Source organism: Staurois parvus, unplaced genomic scaffold (assembly GCF_062004578.1).
Source record: "Staurois parvus isolate SC_StPar_1 unplaced genomic scaffold, SC_StPar_1.0 ptg000392l, whole genome shotgun sequence".
NCBI lineage: Eukaryota > Metazoa > Chordata > Amphibia > Anura > Ranidae > Staurois > Staurois parvus.
Window position 1 is genome coordinate 2,226,199 of NW_028318188.1, and position 18,668 is coordinate 2,244,866.

At 44.3% G+C, this 18,668-nt stretch overlaps 1 protein-coding gene across 5 annotated transcripts in view; it reads left to right on the plus strand.

The window, feature by feature from the left end:
- Nucleotides 1–4,949, plus strand: part of SFSWAP (splicing factor SWAP) — a 233,342-nt gene extending 228,393 nt beyond the window's left edge. For all 5 annotated transcript variants that reach the window (XM_089686134.1, XM_089686136.1, XM_089686133.1 and 2 more), the window contains one exon: nucleotides 4,471–4,949. In XM_089686134.1, coding sequence (XP_089542260.1) covers nucleotides 4,471–4,536 — 66 coding nt within the window. In that variant the 3' untranslated portion in view covers nucleotides 4,537–4,949. The remainder of the gene's footprint in view (nucleotides 1–4,470) is intronic.
- The last annotated feature ends 13,719 nt before the right edge of the window (nucleotides 4,950–18,668 follow it).

Sequence of the window (18,668 nt, forward strand, 5' to 3'; positions counted from 1 at the left end):
AATCAGACCCTAATTGGTAGTGTCAGCATAGGCCATGGGTTAAATGAATGAAGTAATTAAGCACATGGAAACCATGCAGGGATGTTCAGTGCATAAGAAGAGAGCCTTGTGGGATATGTATCATTACACAACATTATGTGAAGCAATACGCTTCTAATAAAAATGCAAAGTGTAAAACACTAAATTGGAGCTTCCCTATATTAATCCATTGAGGATTTCCCACTTTATAATGTGCAATCTACAGGTCATCCTGGCAGAATATATCAGTTGCACAACCCATTTTTAATTCAACTTTTGAAGTGTATGCCATGAAAGTTAAATGAATACTTACCATTATAAAGTCAACTTGTAAATCTGATCATCTGAATTATATATGTAAAGAGTTATTGTCTGTAGCAACCAGTCCAAAATTAAAAAAAAAAAAAAAAAAAAAAAACGTCAGGAAGAATTTTTTATGTGAACCTGAGCTGGCAGATGCATTGAGTGGGAGACACCTGAATAGGTCAGGTTTTACAATATGCCATGTTAGCTCAAGTTTAGACTTTAGCAGGTGAGAAATCGGCTACTTAACAATCGTATACAATGTGGCAATGCAGGCTTAAGTGTTCAGCACTCAGAATTTCACGTACAACTGAATGATGCAAATTTTTGGGAAAACTACTGGTCTGCAACAGTTCTCCTATTAATAGTGCAGTTAATTTTCCTTTCATTGAGGCATTTTTAAATGAGTGCTTCACTTAAACCCAGTACACACAGGACCTGCTAGGGCACTAAAACGTTACTGAAAGTGAGAGTGCAGAGGGGCTGCAGTAGCACAAAACAGCTGAATTCTACTTCATGTGTATAGTCCCGAGTGCTTATTCTCCCAACAACCAGTGCTACTGCTTGCCTCATAGACTATCTCCATCAAGAGATTGGAGAGCTATAGTCTTGTCTGAGCAGCAGGACAATTTTTATGTCCTCATTTTAAATTATTTACATAGTTTTTTCAAACTGATCTCGTAAAACTGATCACTTAAAAACAGAATCACTGAGTTGGAAAAAGGATAATCCCCTAAAAAAAAAAAAAAAAAAAAAATGACCTGTAAACTCAGGTGTAGCTAATCACCTTCTCAATGGCATACAAAGCCAGAAAGTTGACTTTCAAATGTGGTCAGCTGTCGTCATTTTCATTTGCTTAGCATAAAAAGATCTTTCCTAGAGCATTTCAGTCCCTGTTGTGCATGTGAAGCAAGCAATCCACTATGGGCGGCAAGGCACTGTCAAAAGGTCTCTGGAGTAAAATTGTGCATAGGCACAAGTCAGGAGATATGTATTAAAAAAATTCAAAGGTTTATCAATGTCTAGAAGCACAGTGAACTCTATTATTAAGAAGTGGAAGGTATTTGGTACAACACACACCCTCCCTAGATCAGGACGTCACTCCAAACTGGATGAAAGAACCAGGAAGAAACTGGTCAGAGAGGCTAACAAGAGGCCTTAGCAAGCAACTCTGTCATAAATGTTATACATTCCTGCAATTGCTTTAGAGTGGTCACTGTGTGCAAGTGACAACAATTTCACAATTCCTACAGTAAAGCATGGAGGTGGTAATATCCTGTTATGGGGGGAGGAGGGGGGGTTCTCTGCAGCAGGGACTGGAGCACAAGTCGGGATAGAAGAAAAAATATATAAGGTACAACACTGTCAAATTCTTGAGGAAAATCTGCTGTCCTCTGCCAGAAAGTTGTCAATGGGAAGGTGGTTTACCTTCCAACATGACAATGACCCAAAGCACACGGTAAAAATTACCACACAGTGGTTGTAGGAGAAAAAGGTGAATATCGTTGCATGGCCTAGACAGAACCCAGACTATAACCCCATTGGAAATCTGTAGAATGATTTGAATACTGCAGTTCACGATCAGTCGCCATCAAATTTAACTTAACTTGAGCAGTACTACATAGAAAAGTGGGCAAATATTGCAAAGTCTAGATGTGCAAAGTTAGTAGAGACATACAGTGAAGGAAATACGTATTTGATCCCCTGCTGATTTTGAATGCCCACTCACAAAGAAATGATCAGTCTAAAAATCGAATGGTAGGTGTATTGTAACACTGAAAGAAAGAATAGCAACAAAAATTTAAAAAGAAATGCATGTTTAACAAATTTATGCACTGATTTGCATGTTCATGAGGGAAATAAGTATTTGATCCCCTTCACAAAACATGATTTAGTACTTGGTGGCAAATCCCTTGTTGGCAACCACAGAGGTCAAACGTTTCCTGTAGTTGGCCACCAGGTTTGGACACATCTCAGGAGGGATTTTGGCCCACTCCTCTTGGCAGATCCTCTCCAAGTCATTAAGGTTTGGTGGCTGACGTTTGGCAACTCGAACTTTCAGCTCCCTTCACAGATTTTCAATCAGATTAAGGTCTGGAGACAGGCTAGGCCACTCCAGGACCTTAATGTGCTTCTTCTTGAGCCACTGCTTTGTTGCCTTGGCCTTGTGTTTTGGGTCATTGTCATGCTGGAACACCCATCCACGACTGACCCATTTTCAATGCCCTGGCTGAGGGAAGAAGGTTCTCACCCAAGATTTGACGGCACATTGCCCCGTCATCCTCTTGATGCGGCACAGTTGTCCTGTCCCCTTAGCAGATAAACACCCCCAAAGCAGAATGTTTCCACTACCATGTTTGATAGTTGGGATGGTGTTCTTGGGGTTATAGGCAACATTCCTCCTCCTCCAAACACGGCGAGTTGAGTTGATGCCATAGAGCGATTTTGGTCATCTGACCACACTTTCAACCAGTTGTCCTCTGCATCATTCAGATGTTCAGTGGCAAAGTTTAGATGGGCTTGGACATGTGCTTTCTTGAGCAGTGGGACCTTGCAGGCACTACAGGATTTCAATCCTTGTCGTAGTGTGTTAAAAATTGTTTTCTTGGTGACTGTGGTCCCAGTTGCCTGGAGATCATTGACAAGATCCTCACGTGTAGTTCTGGGATGATTCCTCACTGTTCTCATGATCATTGACACGCCACGAGGTGAGATCTTGCATGATGCACCAGACCTAGGGAGACTGACAGTTGTTTTGTGTTTCTTCCATTTGCAAATGATTGCACCAACTGTTGTCACCTTCTCACCAAGCTGCTTGGCAATAGTTTGGTAGCCCAGTCCAGCCTAGTGTAGGTCTACAATCATGTCCCTGACATCCTTGGACAGCTCTTTGGTCTTTGCCATGGTGGAGAGTTTGGAATCTCATTGATTGCTCCTGTGGACAGGTGACTTTTATACAGGTAACAAAATGAGATTATCAGCACTCCCTTTAAGAGACTGCTACTAATCTCAGCTTGTTACCTGTATGAAAGACACCTGGTAGCCAGAAATCCTGCTAAATGATAGGGGATCAAATACATGTTTCCCTCATGAACATGCAAATCAGTGCATCATTTGTTAGACATGCATTTCTTTTAAATTTTTTGTTGCTATTATGTCTCTCAGTGTTACAATACACCTACCATTCGATTTTTAGACTGATCATTTCTTCGTGAGTAGGAAAACATTCAAGATCAGCAGGGGATCAAATACTTATTTCCTTCACTGTATCCCAACAGACTAAAAGCTGTAATTAAAGCAAAAGGTGGTTCAACAAAATACTGAAATAAGGGGGTGATCCCTTTTCCAGCTCGTGACCCTATTTTTGAAATTGTTTTTTTTTTCCTGATATGTTGGTGTTATAGCTTTCTCTTGCATGTTATAAGCTGCACTGCGTAAATACAGCTGGATAAAGCAAAAACTGTCTGCAAAGCAACAAAATGTGATTATTTTAAAGTGGGGTGATTCTTTTCTATACCCACTGTATAATAACTGTCACTACAAATGAAAGTGCAACTTGGGGAGTATTTTGATTTAGAAATTGCTCCTGCTTAGGTTTCCATGTTTTTAATCTATCAGTGGCACATAATGGTATTTTTTCATTTGATTTAGTCAGTATTTTTCATGGAATAAGTATGATAAACAATGCTATTTTAAATGTATTATACATCTATGGTATACGCTAATAATTCCTGTGGTTAAAAAGACAGAAGAGGCATTCATCTTACCCTTATGAGCTAGAGTGAGATTCCTGAAACAGAAGTTGTCTGTATGCATGTTGTACACAAGTAACCTTTTGTAGGAATGGGTCTGTTTGGCATGAACATCGAAACATAAAGAACAAGCTGGCAGATAATAGTGTTACAAATGTAACTGCACAAAAATAGAACACAATGTAAAGTAGCTTATTGGATCATTTGACATCCTCATTGCACCATTAAATTTTATCGGCAGTTTATGAACAAGTGTAAAACATCACAGTTGTGCCTTTATTAAAAAATCAAATTGTTTAACTAACATTCATACTGTATCTTTCAGTTTATGCCGTTGTACTTTTGAACAGCAAAATAAGTATACAAATGTAAATCTTTTTTTTTTTTATATATACAGGATCTCATGGCTAAAGTCCGAGCAATGCTGGCAGCCTCCAAAAACATGCATTCTAGTGCTTCCTGATTATGTTCTGTACATTCATTGTCATCTACAAAAGGAAGAATTTGAGAACGGATGGCGATCTGAGATGGTCTGTAGTTTATCTTTCAGTGCAGTGATTTCCTTGTGAAATCAAATCAGCACCTGGTCAATTTTTCATTGACCCCTTTCAGGTTAGCTGTTTCTAAGGTTTTGAGCCTGCAATTTAATAGAATATTCTGTGAAATTCGGGGATCTTAAGTGATTGTATATCAAGAGCAACCAGCTGACAATGGTCTAATAGGATGTAATGCCCAGAAACATCTGGAGTCCTGATGATTGTCCAGGCCCTTTTCTATAAAGTGACCATCAGCTGCCTAGTGTATATTTGTAAAAATAAATTGTGTTTCTGTATAAAGTGATACAAAATAAACATTTTTTGAAACAGAAACAGAAAAGGTATCTGTAGTTCTATTTTGTGATTTAAATCTGCCTTATACAGTACTTCCTTGGGAACATCATTCTGATACCACATTACAGAGGAAGTTAATGCTTGGTCCTCTTTGTCACATATCATGTTTGGTAGATCGTCATAGGGTCCTCTGGAAAGGAACTGACATGTGCAAGCACTGCATGTTGTTACTAATTTACGGAGACAGAACAGGTACATTTCGTAAAAGGTAAGAGAAGCCTTTAGGTACTGCAGAAATTAGAGGCTAAAATATGGTGTTTTCTCATCCTGCACTAGAATGGATTTCACATATTAAAGTACTTGTTTCATAGAAAAGTCTTACAAATACAATATTTTGTTAGGGTAGCTGTACTTGCCATCCCTGTCCTCCCTTCCCATTCCAGTCCTCCCTTCCCATTTCAGTCCTCCCTTCCAATTCCAGTCCTCCATTTTAGACACAAGAAAATGGTGGCACCTCCAGGTATGGAATGCAAGTGACATTTTTTTTTATTTGTACAGCACAGGACTCAAGCTTCCATTAATCAGGAGCCAAACCACTTCCTTCATCAGGACTTGAGATTAAAAACAATATAAATGAACAGGAATTAAATTGGACCTTTTTATTGGTCTTTCTTCCAGTGTGATTACAAGTACAGGTGTCAGCAGCTGAAGGTGAATCCTCAGAGTCTGAGTGCTCCTCTCAGAAGGATGGGCAGTTGCCCTTCGTGCCTCCCAAGCTAAAAGACACCATTACGGTTTTAGTGGATGAGATATACTCTGGTTTAAAGCTAGAGCCATCTCCACCTTCTGGTCCTACCAGTATGGAATCCTTTCCCAAATTCAGGAAACCCACTATTACAGGATGTTCTGTACAAGTGTATACTCCCTGACGGATTGCTCACCAAAACCCAGTGGAGGAGGCTTACCACAAAAAGTTGAGTTTTTGTTGAATCTGGCCATTTCCTGCTTCAAAAAAACCTTTTGACCTTCAAAGAGGTCAAAAGGTTTGAGGTCCTCCTTGACCCTAGCAGTCTGGTCTGAGCCAAGGGGATAGCTTGCAACCCTGGATCAATCTTGAATGCTCCCTCAGTACTCCAAAAATTGGAGATCCTCATAGTAGCCTTGCATTACTGAATAGATGATTTAGCAGACTCATTGCTCCAAAAACCTCACCTGACTCTTTCAAGTCTACAGGATTCTCTGCTTGCAAAGACACTCTGAAAACTAATTCAGTTTGACAGAGAATGATTCTTCAGACATTTGTTACAAAGAGTCCTTAGACATCTTTATTAAGACAGTCACGGTCAGAGACTTGTAAAGTACCTAGTAAAGAAGAGAAGGAGCCCACTTCAAACTCTGCTGCTTTTGGTTAATGCCAAGTCTTAGTTTCATAGGAAGTCCTAGATGTCTAAGTCAGCCACATATGGCACCAAGTCATCCTCACAACAAAGGGATGCCCCCACTTTTGCAAGTTGGAAGATTAACCGTTTCTCCCGCCTGGCCTCTAGGCATTTTGGATTTTTGCACCCAGTACATGGTGTCCCATGGATGCAGGCTGTAATTTAAATTGATTCCTCCCTGCTTTATGCTCCCAAACCTTTGACTCTCTAACAAGATTGCAGGTTCTTCAGACTGCCTTGCAGCAGCTTCACTTTTCAGGAGTGATTGTCCCATTTCCCTCAGAGGAACTATTTCAGGGATTTTATTCAGACTTGTTTACAGTCCAAAAACCTTATCCTGGATCTGAAGGTTCTCAGTACTTGTCCAACAAAAGTTTGTATGGAATCAACCCAATCTGTAATTGAATCTCTAACAAGGAGAAAAATATCTAGCATCAATAGACATCATTATTATTATTCAGTATTTATAAAGCGCCAATGGTTCACCCAGCGCTGTACATTACAAAGGGGGACAGAACATGTGACAGAACAATACCAATACAATGCAAAACATGAGGGGATTGAGGGCCCTGCTCTTTCGAGCTTACAATCTAGGAGGGAGGGGATAGTGGTACAGGAGGAGATAGCTGTGGGGGATGGAGTGGTAGGAAGAGTGGAGGAGATCGGCAGGTTAGCAAGGAGTGGGGTAGGCTTCCCCGAAGAGATGGGTTTTCAGGGTGCGCCTAAAGGAGAGGAGAGTAGGTGATAATCTGATGGGTTGGGGCAGAGAGTTCCAGAGGATGGGTGACACCCTGGAGAAGTCCTGGAGGCGGGCATGGGAGGAGGAGACCAGGGAACTAGAGAGAAGGTCTTGTGAGGAGCGGAGTGTGCGTGCTGAGCGGTACTTGGATATTAGGTCAGTGATGTAGTACGGGGCAGTATGGTGGACAGCTTTTTACGCCAGTGTTAGGATTTTGAATTTGATCCGTTGCGCAATCAGAAGCCAGTGGAGGGATTGGCGGAGATGGAGCGGTTGGAAAGGTGAATGAGTCTGGCAGCCGTATTTAGGATCGACTGAAGTGGGGATAGCCTGTGGCGAGGCAAGCCAGTGAGGAGGGAGTTGCAGTAGTCGAGACGTGATATGATGAGGGAGTGGATGAGCTGTTTAGTGGTTTCTGGGGTTAGGAACGTGCGTATTTTGGTGATGTTGCGGAGGTGGAGTCTGCACGAGTTTGTTAAAGATTGGACTTGGGGCTGGAAGGATAGGTTGGAGTCCAGAACGACACCAAGTACTCTGGCCTGCGGCGCGGGTTTGATGGTGGCGTTGTTGGATGTGACGGAGAAGTCAATGTGGGGTGGTGTCCGGGCTGGGGCAAAGACAAACTCGGTTTTGGAGAGGTTCAGTTTAAGGAAGTGGAGCGACATCCAGTCTGATATGTCGCTCAGTAGGTGTGTGATTCGGGCGGAGACCGAGGGGGTGAGGTGGGGGGTTGAGAGATAGATTTGTGTGTCGTCAGCATAGAGGTGGTAGTTGAAGCCGTGAGAGTGTATGAGTTGGCCAAGGGAGGAGGTGTAGATGGAGAAGAGAAGGGGCCCGAGGACAGAGCCGTGAGGGACTCCAACAGAGAGGGGGAGTGAGGGGGAGGTGGTAGCATTAGAGGTAACGCTGAAAGAGCGTTGTGACAGGTAGGATGAGAGCCAGGAGAGAGCAGAATCTGAGGCCGAGGGAGTGTAGTTTTTTGAGGAGGGGGTGGTCGACTGTGTCGAAGGCCGCAGAGAGGTCAAGGAGTAGGAGCACTGAATAGTGGCCATTAGCTTTGGCGGTTAGCAGGTCGTTGGAGAGTTTAAGTAGGGCAGTTTCGGTGGAGTGTAGGGGACGGAAGCCGGACTGTAGGGGATCGAGGAGGTTGTTGTCGTTGAGGTGAGAGCTTAGGCGGGTGTAGACTAGGCGCTCAAGGAGTTTAGATGTAAATGGGAGCAGGGAGATGGGTCTGAGGTTGTTCGGGTCATTGGGGTCCAGGGAGGACTTTTTAAGTATGGGGGTGATGTGTGCATGTTTCAGAGGGGAGGGGAAAGTGCCGGAGGAGAGGGAGAGATTAAAGATGTGGGTGAGGGAGCGTAGGATGGAGGGGGAGGGAGGTCGTAGGAGTTGTGAGGGGATAGGGTCGAGGGGCAGGTGGTGAGGCGGGCATCAGAGAGGATCTTGGAGACTTCTTCGATGGTAGTAAGTTCAAAGGTGCGGAGTGTTGGGGGGGCTTCAGTATGAGGAATGTAGGGTGGGGTGGAAGTGGAGGTCAGAGCAGTGGTGGGGCTGTGGGAGAGGGGTCATGAGGGGGTAGTTGAGTGAGGGGGAACGGGGTTGGAGAGAGTTTGAGCAGCGACGAAGTCCCTGCGGGTTATGTCGAGGGAGAGGGGGGATGAGTGGGTAGCTGTGTGAGAGGGGACGGGTTGAGAGGGTGTGTGAGTTGTGGCGATGTCCTTGCGAATTGTGTCGATCTTGTTTTTGAAGTGATTGGCAATCTCAAGGGCGGTGAGTGAGGTGCTGGGTGGAGGTGGGGGTGGCGAGAGTAGAGAGTTGAAGGTGGAGAAGAGTCGGCGAGGACTGGAGGAGAGGGCCTTGATGAGGGTCAGGAAGTAGGCTTGTTTGGCTGGGAGGAGGTGTAGGTGTGGAAGGTGGATTTGTAGCAGGTGAAGGCTTGTTGGGATTTGGTTTTGCGCCAGTCGCTCCAGGGCACGACTGTGTCGTTTGAGGGTTTTGGTGTGATCAGTCTGCCAGGGCTGGAGCGGTCGGGGTCTGATGTTGCGTGTGGTTAAAGGAGCTAGTGAGTCAAGGGCTGTTGACAGCACGTTGTTGTAGGCAGTCATAGCCAAGGCGGGGCAGGACAGGGGGAGGATGCTGTCGTGGAGGGGGGCAGGGTTAAGGTTGCGGAGGTTACGGCTGGTAGTAGTGTGACATTTGGAGGGGTAGGCGTGGAGGACGAGGAGATAGGGAAGGTAATCAGGTTGTGGTCAGAGAGAGGGAAGGGGGTATTAGTGAGGTTGTGGGGAGTGCATCGGTTGGAGAAGACGAGATCAAGGATATTACCATCGGAGTGGGTGGTGGATTGTATGCACTGTGCAAGTGCAAAGGAGGAGGTTAAGTGGAGGAGATGGGATGTGTCCGGGTTGTCGAGGTTGACAGGGATGTTCAAATCCCCAAGGTTGATGGTGGGTAGCTCAGAGGAGAGGAAGAAGGGTAGCCAGGAGGAAAAGTCATCCAGGAAGTGGGATATGGATCCAGGAGGCCGGTATATCACAGTAATCTTCAGGGGGGTTGGGGAGAATAGTCGGACGCAGTGGGCCTCGAAGCAGGAGAAGGATAGGGAGGGGTGGTTTGGGAGGACTCGGAAGGTGCTCTGCGGTGACAGGAGCAGACCAACCCCACCACCTTTACGACCATTGGGCCTGGGTGAATGGGTCCAGGTGAGACCTCCGTAGGAGAGTGCAGCAGGGGAGGTAGAGTCAGTGGGCTGGATCCAGGTTTCTGTGATCGCTAGGAGGTTGAGGGAGCGGGAAACAAAGAGGTTGTGGATGGCGGTAAGCTTGTTGCACACCGATCGGGCGTTCAGGAGTGCACATGAAAACGGAGGGGGAGATGTTAGGGAGCAGGGGGACAGATACTAAGTTACGGGGGTTGCGGCAGGACGTGGAGGCGGGAGGGTGTTGTGCGAGTGAGGGAGATGGAGGGCCAGGATTCGGGGAGATGTCCCCCGCGGTTAGGAGGAGGAGAAGGGTGAGAAAGGTGGCATGGGAGCGGGATGTGCAGGAGCATGAGAAACTACTAGTGGAGGTGTTCGGGTCAGTGGGAGAGTGGAGTAATAGGAGGAGGTGGTGGGTGCTGTAGAGCGGCGAAGGAAGCAGTGAGGACACAATATACAAATGTTTGGGAGAAGCACAGGGATATAGTGAATGGATTTTGGGAACGGAGGAAAGAAAAATGAGGAGTGGAAGAGGCATTTTGGGGAGGTGATAGCAATGAGGGGGAGATGTACAAGTTTTGGGGTGAAGCAGAGGGGTAAAGAAATGAGATTTGGGAACAGAGGATAGTAATATGATAAGCAGAAGAGGGGGCGTATTATATAAAGGTACATGGAGTGGGACTCGGGTATGTAAGAGAGGTTTCCCAGGGTGTTTGCTTGCAGTCTGTCCAGCGTGCAGTAGAGTTTCTTGCTGTTGTTGTGTCTTCCTGCTGCTTAAGTTCTTCTGCTTTAGCTCGACTGCTGTGTTTAACTGCTTTGCACTCCTTCAACGCAGCACTCGATTCAAAGCAGCACCCCCATCAGAGACTGTGCCCCCCATCAGTGATCTCCCCCCATGAGCTGATTTAAATTTATAGGGAGATGCTCAAATGAGCGCTGCACCCCCCTTTTTTATACATTTAGGAGATAGTTGCATTTACCTGTGAAAGTAGAGAAGGCATAATTAGACTGCTGTGTTTAACTGCTTCGCACTCCTTCAACGCAGCACTCGATCCAAAGCAGCACCCCCATCAGAGACTGTGCCCAGCATCATGGATGCATATTTACATATTTTCATTATTTTCTCTTATCAGCGGTTTGTAGCACTTTCTGTTTGTGCTTCTTCCCTTTGGCTTGTCCAAGGCTTCCCAGGTCTTCACCAAAGAGCTTGCCTTGATGCTTGTGCTGCTGTACTCTGAGAATACATTGTTGGGCATCTGGACAATCTCCTCTTGAAAAAGCACTCCACCTAGACTCTGGTGGGCAATGTGCAGTGGACGATACCAACACTTCCAGGCTTGGGTGGATCTTCAACCCCCAGAAATCTGTGTTGGATGTGACCCACTGTTTTGAGAACCTGGGCCTGGTCTTGTGCACAGCACAGGTCTGGGTGTTTCTTACCTTTTATTCTCATGTCTGGAACCTGCTTTTAAAGAAGTGTCGATCAGTCTGACTTTTGCATGAGATACTATGGCCTTTTTCGAGGCAGTGATATTTTTCCTGTTTCACTGTGTGCCTCTGCAGCTCAATGTGTTGACTGCATGGGACAAACTTCCTCAGTCTCTGGTCCAGCCCATGCACCTACATCCCAAGACCAGAATATCTCTGACTTGGTTGCTGACCAGCCATGCAATAAAATCAGAGGAAATCTTTTTTCTGAATGTTTCTCATGAAGGATGTCAATTTGTTAAGATGAGATGTCCAAAGGATAGAAACGTGGTCATCGAGGGAGTTTATATTTCATACCAAGCTAAGGGCCATTGAGCTATCCCTGCTGTGAAGAAGCAAGCAGCTTCAGGGATGACCAGAGAAGGTTCAGCTGGACAATGCCACAGCCAAGGCCTAAATCAATCAGGGCAGCACATGGCCTCTGGAGAAGTGGACCTAATTCTGGCTTGGTCCAAATGTCACGTTTCAGCCTTGTCTGCAGTTCACATTCTCTAGACAATTGGCAGGTGGACTTAGTTGCCAGTACCTGCACACAAGAGTATAGTCTCTTCATCCTGAGGTTTTGTTGATCTTGGTGGTGCCAAATTGGCCCAGAAGGACTTGGTACTTGGACATTCTCCAATTCCTGAGAGACACTCGGTCCTTCCTGAATTGCTATCTTAAGTGCCGGTCTACCATCCTGCTGGCTTTGAAGGCTTGGCAGTTGAAACCCAAGTCCTGGAAAATCAGGGGCCCTTTGACGCTGTTATTCCTATTCTGCTTAAAGCTAGGAAAAAAGCCATTTGGAAAGTCCATCATTGCTCTTGGAAAGTTTACTTTTGCATTGTATAAGGCAAAAAAGTTCAATGCGACTGTCATTTCTCTAGTCAGGGCTGGAGCAGCAATTTGTCCTTGATCACCTTGAAGGGTCAAGTTTTGATCTTGGCTATTCTCATTCAGGAGGTGGCTAGCACAATTCCCCGTTTCCCTTAGAGCCCATTCTGGATATTGGCTGACCTTGCTCCTAAGGTAGTTCGCTCTCCTCCTCGCCACACCCACTTGGGCATTAAGAGCCCTACAAAGACTTCCAAGATATTCCCTGTTCATGAACAAATTGAATGTGCAGTCTGACAATTGGGGCACTCCAGAATGTTTGCAAAACAGTGGGCTATTCCTGTGGTAGACCCTGTCATCTCTGTCTTTAAACAAACTTCTCACTGTACCCATTGACCTTTTTTTTTTTTTTTTTTTTTTTATTCTGACCGATAATTTGAGATGCTCTTAAAAGCTGTCTTTACCTGACAGGCCTAGTCCTGCAACCAGCACTTACTGATATTTGTTTGACAAACAGCAGCTAATTGGGCTAGGACAATGAATAACCAACATGACCTTGTTTTTCAGGTTTATGCAGTTGTAGAGCAATTACAACTGCCTTCTTTTCTGGGTAGACATCCTGGAGCATAACATGAGACAAATATCCATACTTGCTTTAATTTCCATTCATATGCACAGAAGTCTCTGTCTAAAGGCTTAGACTGCAAAAGCTGCCTCATATGTATGCCCGTTCACGGAAGATATCTGGTGAGGCATGTGACCAATTCATAAGAGATCACAGGTGGGGAAAGTTTTGCTTCCTCAGAAGAAGGTAACAGATCATCCCTCCTCAGCAGCTCCTATCTCTAAACACAATGAAGGGGCGCCCTCATGCCTGAGAGTCAGGGATGTCTGTTAGTTTTCTTCTCTCAGAGTCACAAGTATCCCAGACCTATGGGTTCAATCCATCGTTTCAAAGGGGTATAAGATAAAAATAAAAACTCTACCACCTCACCACTTTTTTCAATCAAATCTGCCCAAGTACAGTCAGATTTTCAAAAGGTTCTAAACCTCCTCTTCTCATATGGAGTCGTTACACCAGTATCATCACAGAAAGGCTTCAAGGGATTTTACTCAAATGTGTTCATGCCAAAACCCAGCAAAGATATTGGTCCTATCCCAAACTTAAAATGCTTCAACAAATTGTTTTACATTCCAAAGGTTTGTATGGAAATTGCAAGCTTAGTAATTGCCTCTCTGAGACAAAAGGAAACATATGACATCTGTGAACATCCAAAAGGTTTACGGTTTACCTGCATGTTCCTATTTCCCCTGTTTTACAGTCTCAGGCTTTAATGGTATGGCTGTTGAAACCCAAGTCTTAAAGGATAGAGAGATTTCGGAGTCTGATTCCTACATTGCTAAGTACAAGAAAATCTACTTTCAGGAAGATTTATTATTGTACCTTGACTTCCTACAAACAGCTCTTGCTCACAGCACACTCTAGCAAATGAAAAAACAGTGATCAGCCCAGCATAAACTGTACAACTCTCAACATGCCTCAGTTTTTGCTAGAGTACTAGGTGGATAAACCTCTTTGCCTATTTTTTCTTCACTCAAGACACTCTGGGAGAATGTCTAGGATATTGTGCAATTTCCCCTTAGAGTTACCTCTTTGCATACGCAATCAGTAAGGGTCTTTGTGTAGCAGCTGTAAGAGAGGCAGCTGGCTAGCATTGGGGCTCAGTTGTACCCTTCGTGCACATTAGTACTATCCAAGTTACACCTTGCAAGCTGCAAATAAGGCTGCTAGATGGCTGTATGGCCAGTTCCTAAAGGGCTCAATCTTTCTCTAGCAGCAGATAGTAAATCCCCTCAGTAGCAGCTCACCAGCCCCAGCGATGTTGCAGCTCACCATCCAGTCACAAAGCGATTAGATTCAGCACCTTGGATCCTGCCTAGGCATCCATTATGCAGCAATGGTGGTGCACATAGCTTAACACATAGATTAACCACTAGCCTACAGGACACTTATACCCCCTTCCTGCCCAGGCCAATTTCCAGCTTTCAGCGCTGTCACACTTTGAATGACAATTGCGCGATCATGCAACATTGTACCCATATGAAATTTTTATAATTTTTTTGAGACCGCTTTCTTTTGGTGGTATTTAATCACTCCTGGGATTTTTATTTTTTCTTAAACCAAAAACCACTGAAAATTTTGAAAAAACAATTTTTTATTAGTTTTTGTTATCCAATTTTGTAAATAAGTGATTTTTCTCCTTCACTGATGTGCGCTAATGAGGCTGCAGTGATGGGCACTGATAGGCTGCACTGATGGACACTGATAGGTGGCACTGATGAGGCACTGGTAGGCATCACTGATGGGCATTGACAGGCATCACTGATGGGCACTGAAATGCAGCACTGATATATGGCACTGTTAGGCGGCACTGACTGGCACTGTTAGGCATCGCTGACTGGCACTGATAGGTGACACTGACTGGCACTGATGGGTGACACTGACTGGCACTGATGGGTGACATTGAAAGGCAGCTCAGATGGGCACTGATATGTGGCATTGATGTGGCACTGATGGGCATTGACAGGTGGCACTTCTGGGGCCACACTGATCATCAGTGCCCTGATGATCAGTGTACATGTCCCCTCCGCGGAAAGCCAATTACCGTCTCGGCTCTCCTCTCGAGCTGTCAGCGTGACAGCTCGAGAAGAGAGAAATGCCAATAACCTGCATTTCTGTGTTTACGTGTGATCAGCTGTGATTGGATACAGCTGATCACATGACCGAGCCGACATCTTCGGCTCTTTCCGTGATCCGCTGTCTCCAAGGGACACAGCGCACCAGCGATCGCCGCGCTGTGCGCTCCCCGAGCCGCGCATGCGCAGTGAGAATGGTAGGACGTCATATGACGTCCTATCAGAACGAGAGAACCACCTTGCACCCGCCGTTGTACTATAGGGCGGGCGCAAGGTGGTTAAACTTGTTTCAGTATCATACTAAGGTTGCATATAAAATACATTTTGACTTATCTGTGCATTCCTTTTGGAGTACAGTACAGCACCCAGGACATGCATTTATAGACCATGGATTATATGCTGCTACCTTTTAGGTGAATGGGCACTGGCAAAAACTTTTGCTAGGGCCACCCCTAGAGCCTACCCATATAACTCCATGAGGTTCCAGGTTTTTGTGCAAGCAATAAAGAGTGATCGAGGCATAAAGGGGAATGACATGTCATGTACTGTACTCCTAATGTAAGAAATTTTCAGGTAAGACAAAAATTATGTTATCCTTAGGCCTCATGCATACAGAATGTTAAAAAAAAAAAAAAAAACTGCCAGCAGTGTTTTTGCAGAAAAACATCTGAGGCTATACCCACAGTTGATCCAGAGGGAGGCAATATCCCTAATTATAAAACACAGATACTATGTAATACCAATTGCACCCAATCACTGGAGTTAATTACCAATATATACACCAAATTCTTTGGTAATAGCCCCTTAAAAAAACCTGAGGCCTAATCCAAAATACAAAATGTGTGATAGCTATCAAACCCTGGGGCAAATACTAAGATATACATACAAGATGGAATAATGTACAGTATACATACCATAAGGAACAGACTGTTAAACCCTTAGCATATCAAGAAGCTTTTCAACCACCACTGCCACCATCAAGGACGTGCAACATGGTCAGAGGAAGAGGAAATGAAGCCCAGGACCGGCACACAGCAGGGTGTGGTCCCTGTGGTATATACCAAGGATAACCAACCAGAGAAAGTGTTAGGTAGCAGAAAGCAATATTGAAAATTTTTTTAAAAAAATAAAAATATTTCTTTGGCAATTAGGTCTATCACCTAAGGGCACAAGCAAAAAAAATGTAGTGTGGCAGAGTTATATGGATATGTTCTAGGGGTGGCCCGAGCAAAGGTTTTTACCAATGCCCAGTCACCTGAAAGTAGAAGCATATAACAGATGGTCTTTGAAGTAAAGTCATGTGTCCTGGTTTTCATATTTGTATATTGTCTTTATTACATGTAAAATTTTGAATTAAATTAATCCACTATCTGTTCTGACCAAGATATATCACCTCTCCACAAAATTAAATGATCATCAAGATACTGCACATAGCATACAACCTCCTGTCCAAAGTGGTTCCCATTTGAAAAGACATGGTGCTCCTCTCACCAGCCCACATGGGGGTAGTTGGCAAGAGATGGGGGGAAACTTAACCCTTGTCAATCTTCAGTGATACTTCAAGTAGTGAACCCCCTGAAGAGCTAAAAGTTATGTGTGAGAACAAAAAAATCTGCCATCATCAAAATCTGTAATTCTTGCAAGTGTCTACTATACTTGAACAGATAGACCTTAAGTGCTTCTATTGCCAAATGATGAGTAATATAGGGAACGAACACCCAAGGTAACTCAAATAATGCTATTTTACCAACAAAAATTGGTGATAGGTGTCCGCATAGTCTTTAATATAGTCAGGTGCAACACCAAAAGATGAAGGTTCATGTCCGCCTATTCCCCTGAGAACCAATGCTCACTAAAAAAAATAAAGCATACCTTTAAATTTTAATATGGGGTTTCTATTAAGCACCCGATACACTTCCCTGTCCAGAAGGTGTTGCAAGGCTTCATGCTCATAATCATCTGTGTTCATTACAATAGTGGCTATATTTGATAGGCGAGTAATATTCCAGAGATACAAATTGAACATTTGCCTCTTGCTCTCTCTTTGGCTCCACACCTTCAACCTTCTGTGTCACCACACAGATTAGCAGACCTACCTCTGCCCCTCTCCTGGATCAATGTGTCATTGCTCCAGTTCCTTTATAAGATAGGTTTCAGGAGTTGTACTCCTGCCTTGTCACTATTATATTTCACAAAGAAAACCTCTGCCTCTTTGGGGGCCAGTAAGTCTAAATATTTTGCAGGATATCCATCAGATGTACCTTTAACCACCCCCTCCTCTATAGGGACTTTCTGGTGTCTGTGGTCAGCTAGGAAACACACCTACAGGTCCTTCTGGTGCTCTGACTTTTTCAGTGTCACCTCTGCACCATGGGTGTTCTCCAGGAGGCTGGCCTCGGTGTTAGCCCTAGTGCATTCTCATGGCATCCCCATTGTGAGATACATACTGTATGGGATCTGTGAAGAAAGAGTTGACGTGGACTCTGTTGGACAAAGTCTCTTTGGTTGTTCAGATGTCTCAACATTTTGGTTGGATATTAAATCTTTAGAAATCAACACTCAATCCCTCATTATCTGCAGGCACCTGAGAGCAAAAGATTACTTCTGAAGAAAAATCTTCGGCTAATTCAGTCTCATGTACTTGTCTTTCAGTATGGAGGATATTTGATTCTTAGCTGTTAAATAATAGTAATGTGTCTGGGGGGGGGAACCCTCTTCCAGGTTGCACCTTTTCTCAATTTTTTCCTCTAGACGGTCTCAGCACCACATGTTGTGGAACAATTTGTCTTGAGTTTTTTGTTTTTTTTTTGTTTAGCAGACTGCATTGTCTACCTTAGGGGATCAGGTAATCCTTGGTCTGATGGATCAGTTTTCCTGCTCTGAAGCTGGGGAAGTCTTTTGTTCACACCACCTGTGATTGAAAGTCATACTTTGGAAGAGGCATTGTCTCTCTGCTGGCACAGGGTCCCTAATTATCGTAGAATTCTTGTTCAGTCTACAGTATATCCTAGAGTTTCCTGAGATGTGGTTCTGTCTCCATTTCTGGATCACCCCCTTGGCAAGTTACCTGATCTAACCATGAAAAGTGCTCCATACACCCTAGCGCATTACAGTACATGTATTGCAGATGAGGATGCCAGATGTGGACCCCCTGATTTCCTGGTTCAATTATATGCTGAACAGGTTCATCGCCAGGTGCAGGAATCCTCTAGTGTTACCAGAGGATGCTCTGGTGTCTCTTTGGGAAGTATACACCCAGGTCTAGGCCTTTCCTCCTCTAATGCTTCTTCCTTGTCTGCTTCACAGACTCAAGATTTAGGGCTTTCTGGTGATCTTTGACCCAGACAAAATCACTTTGCCAACCTGCTGAGGCTCCTAATAGTTGCCCTATGGGCTCTGCCAAATTCTTATCTTTGGTGTCAAGAGCATTAATAAGTGTGTGATTCTTGCAATGCTCAAGGATTAGAAGGATATTCCAGCAAGGTGTATCATGGTATTTCAGCTATTGTTTACAATAGGGTGAGCTAGAACTCCGCACTATAAAGTCTGGAATCTTCCTTACAATTTTTGGTTAAAATTGCTATTCTTTCATCTCTGGTCCTAATCCTTGTATAGGAAGTTTCCCATGTACCACGTTGTTTCTCTTGTGATTTTGTTGGATCACCATTGCTTCTTTCTGCAATACACTCTAATATTTATGCTTTAATTCATCCTCGAGGTACTTTCCTTGTAGTCATCACCTCTGAGGTATGTTTGTGACCTGGCAGCCTGTCCATGCTAGGAGAATCCAGTTTCTTTTGCCTCTGTAATTGGATCAGGTGATTTGAGGCCTAGAATTTCTACAGGCCTGGGGCAGTTCTGATCTTCCTCAACCAGGATATTGTCCTATCC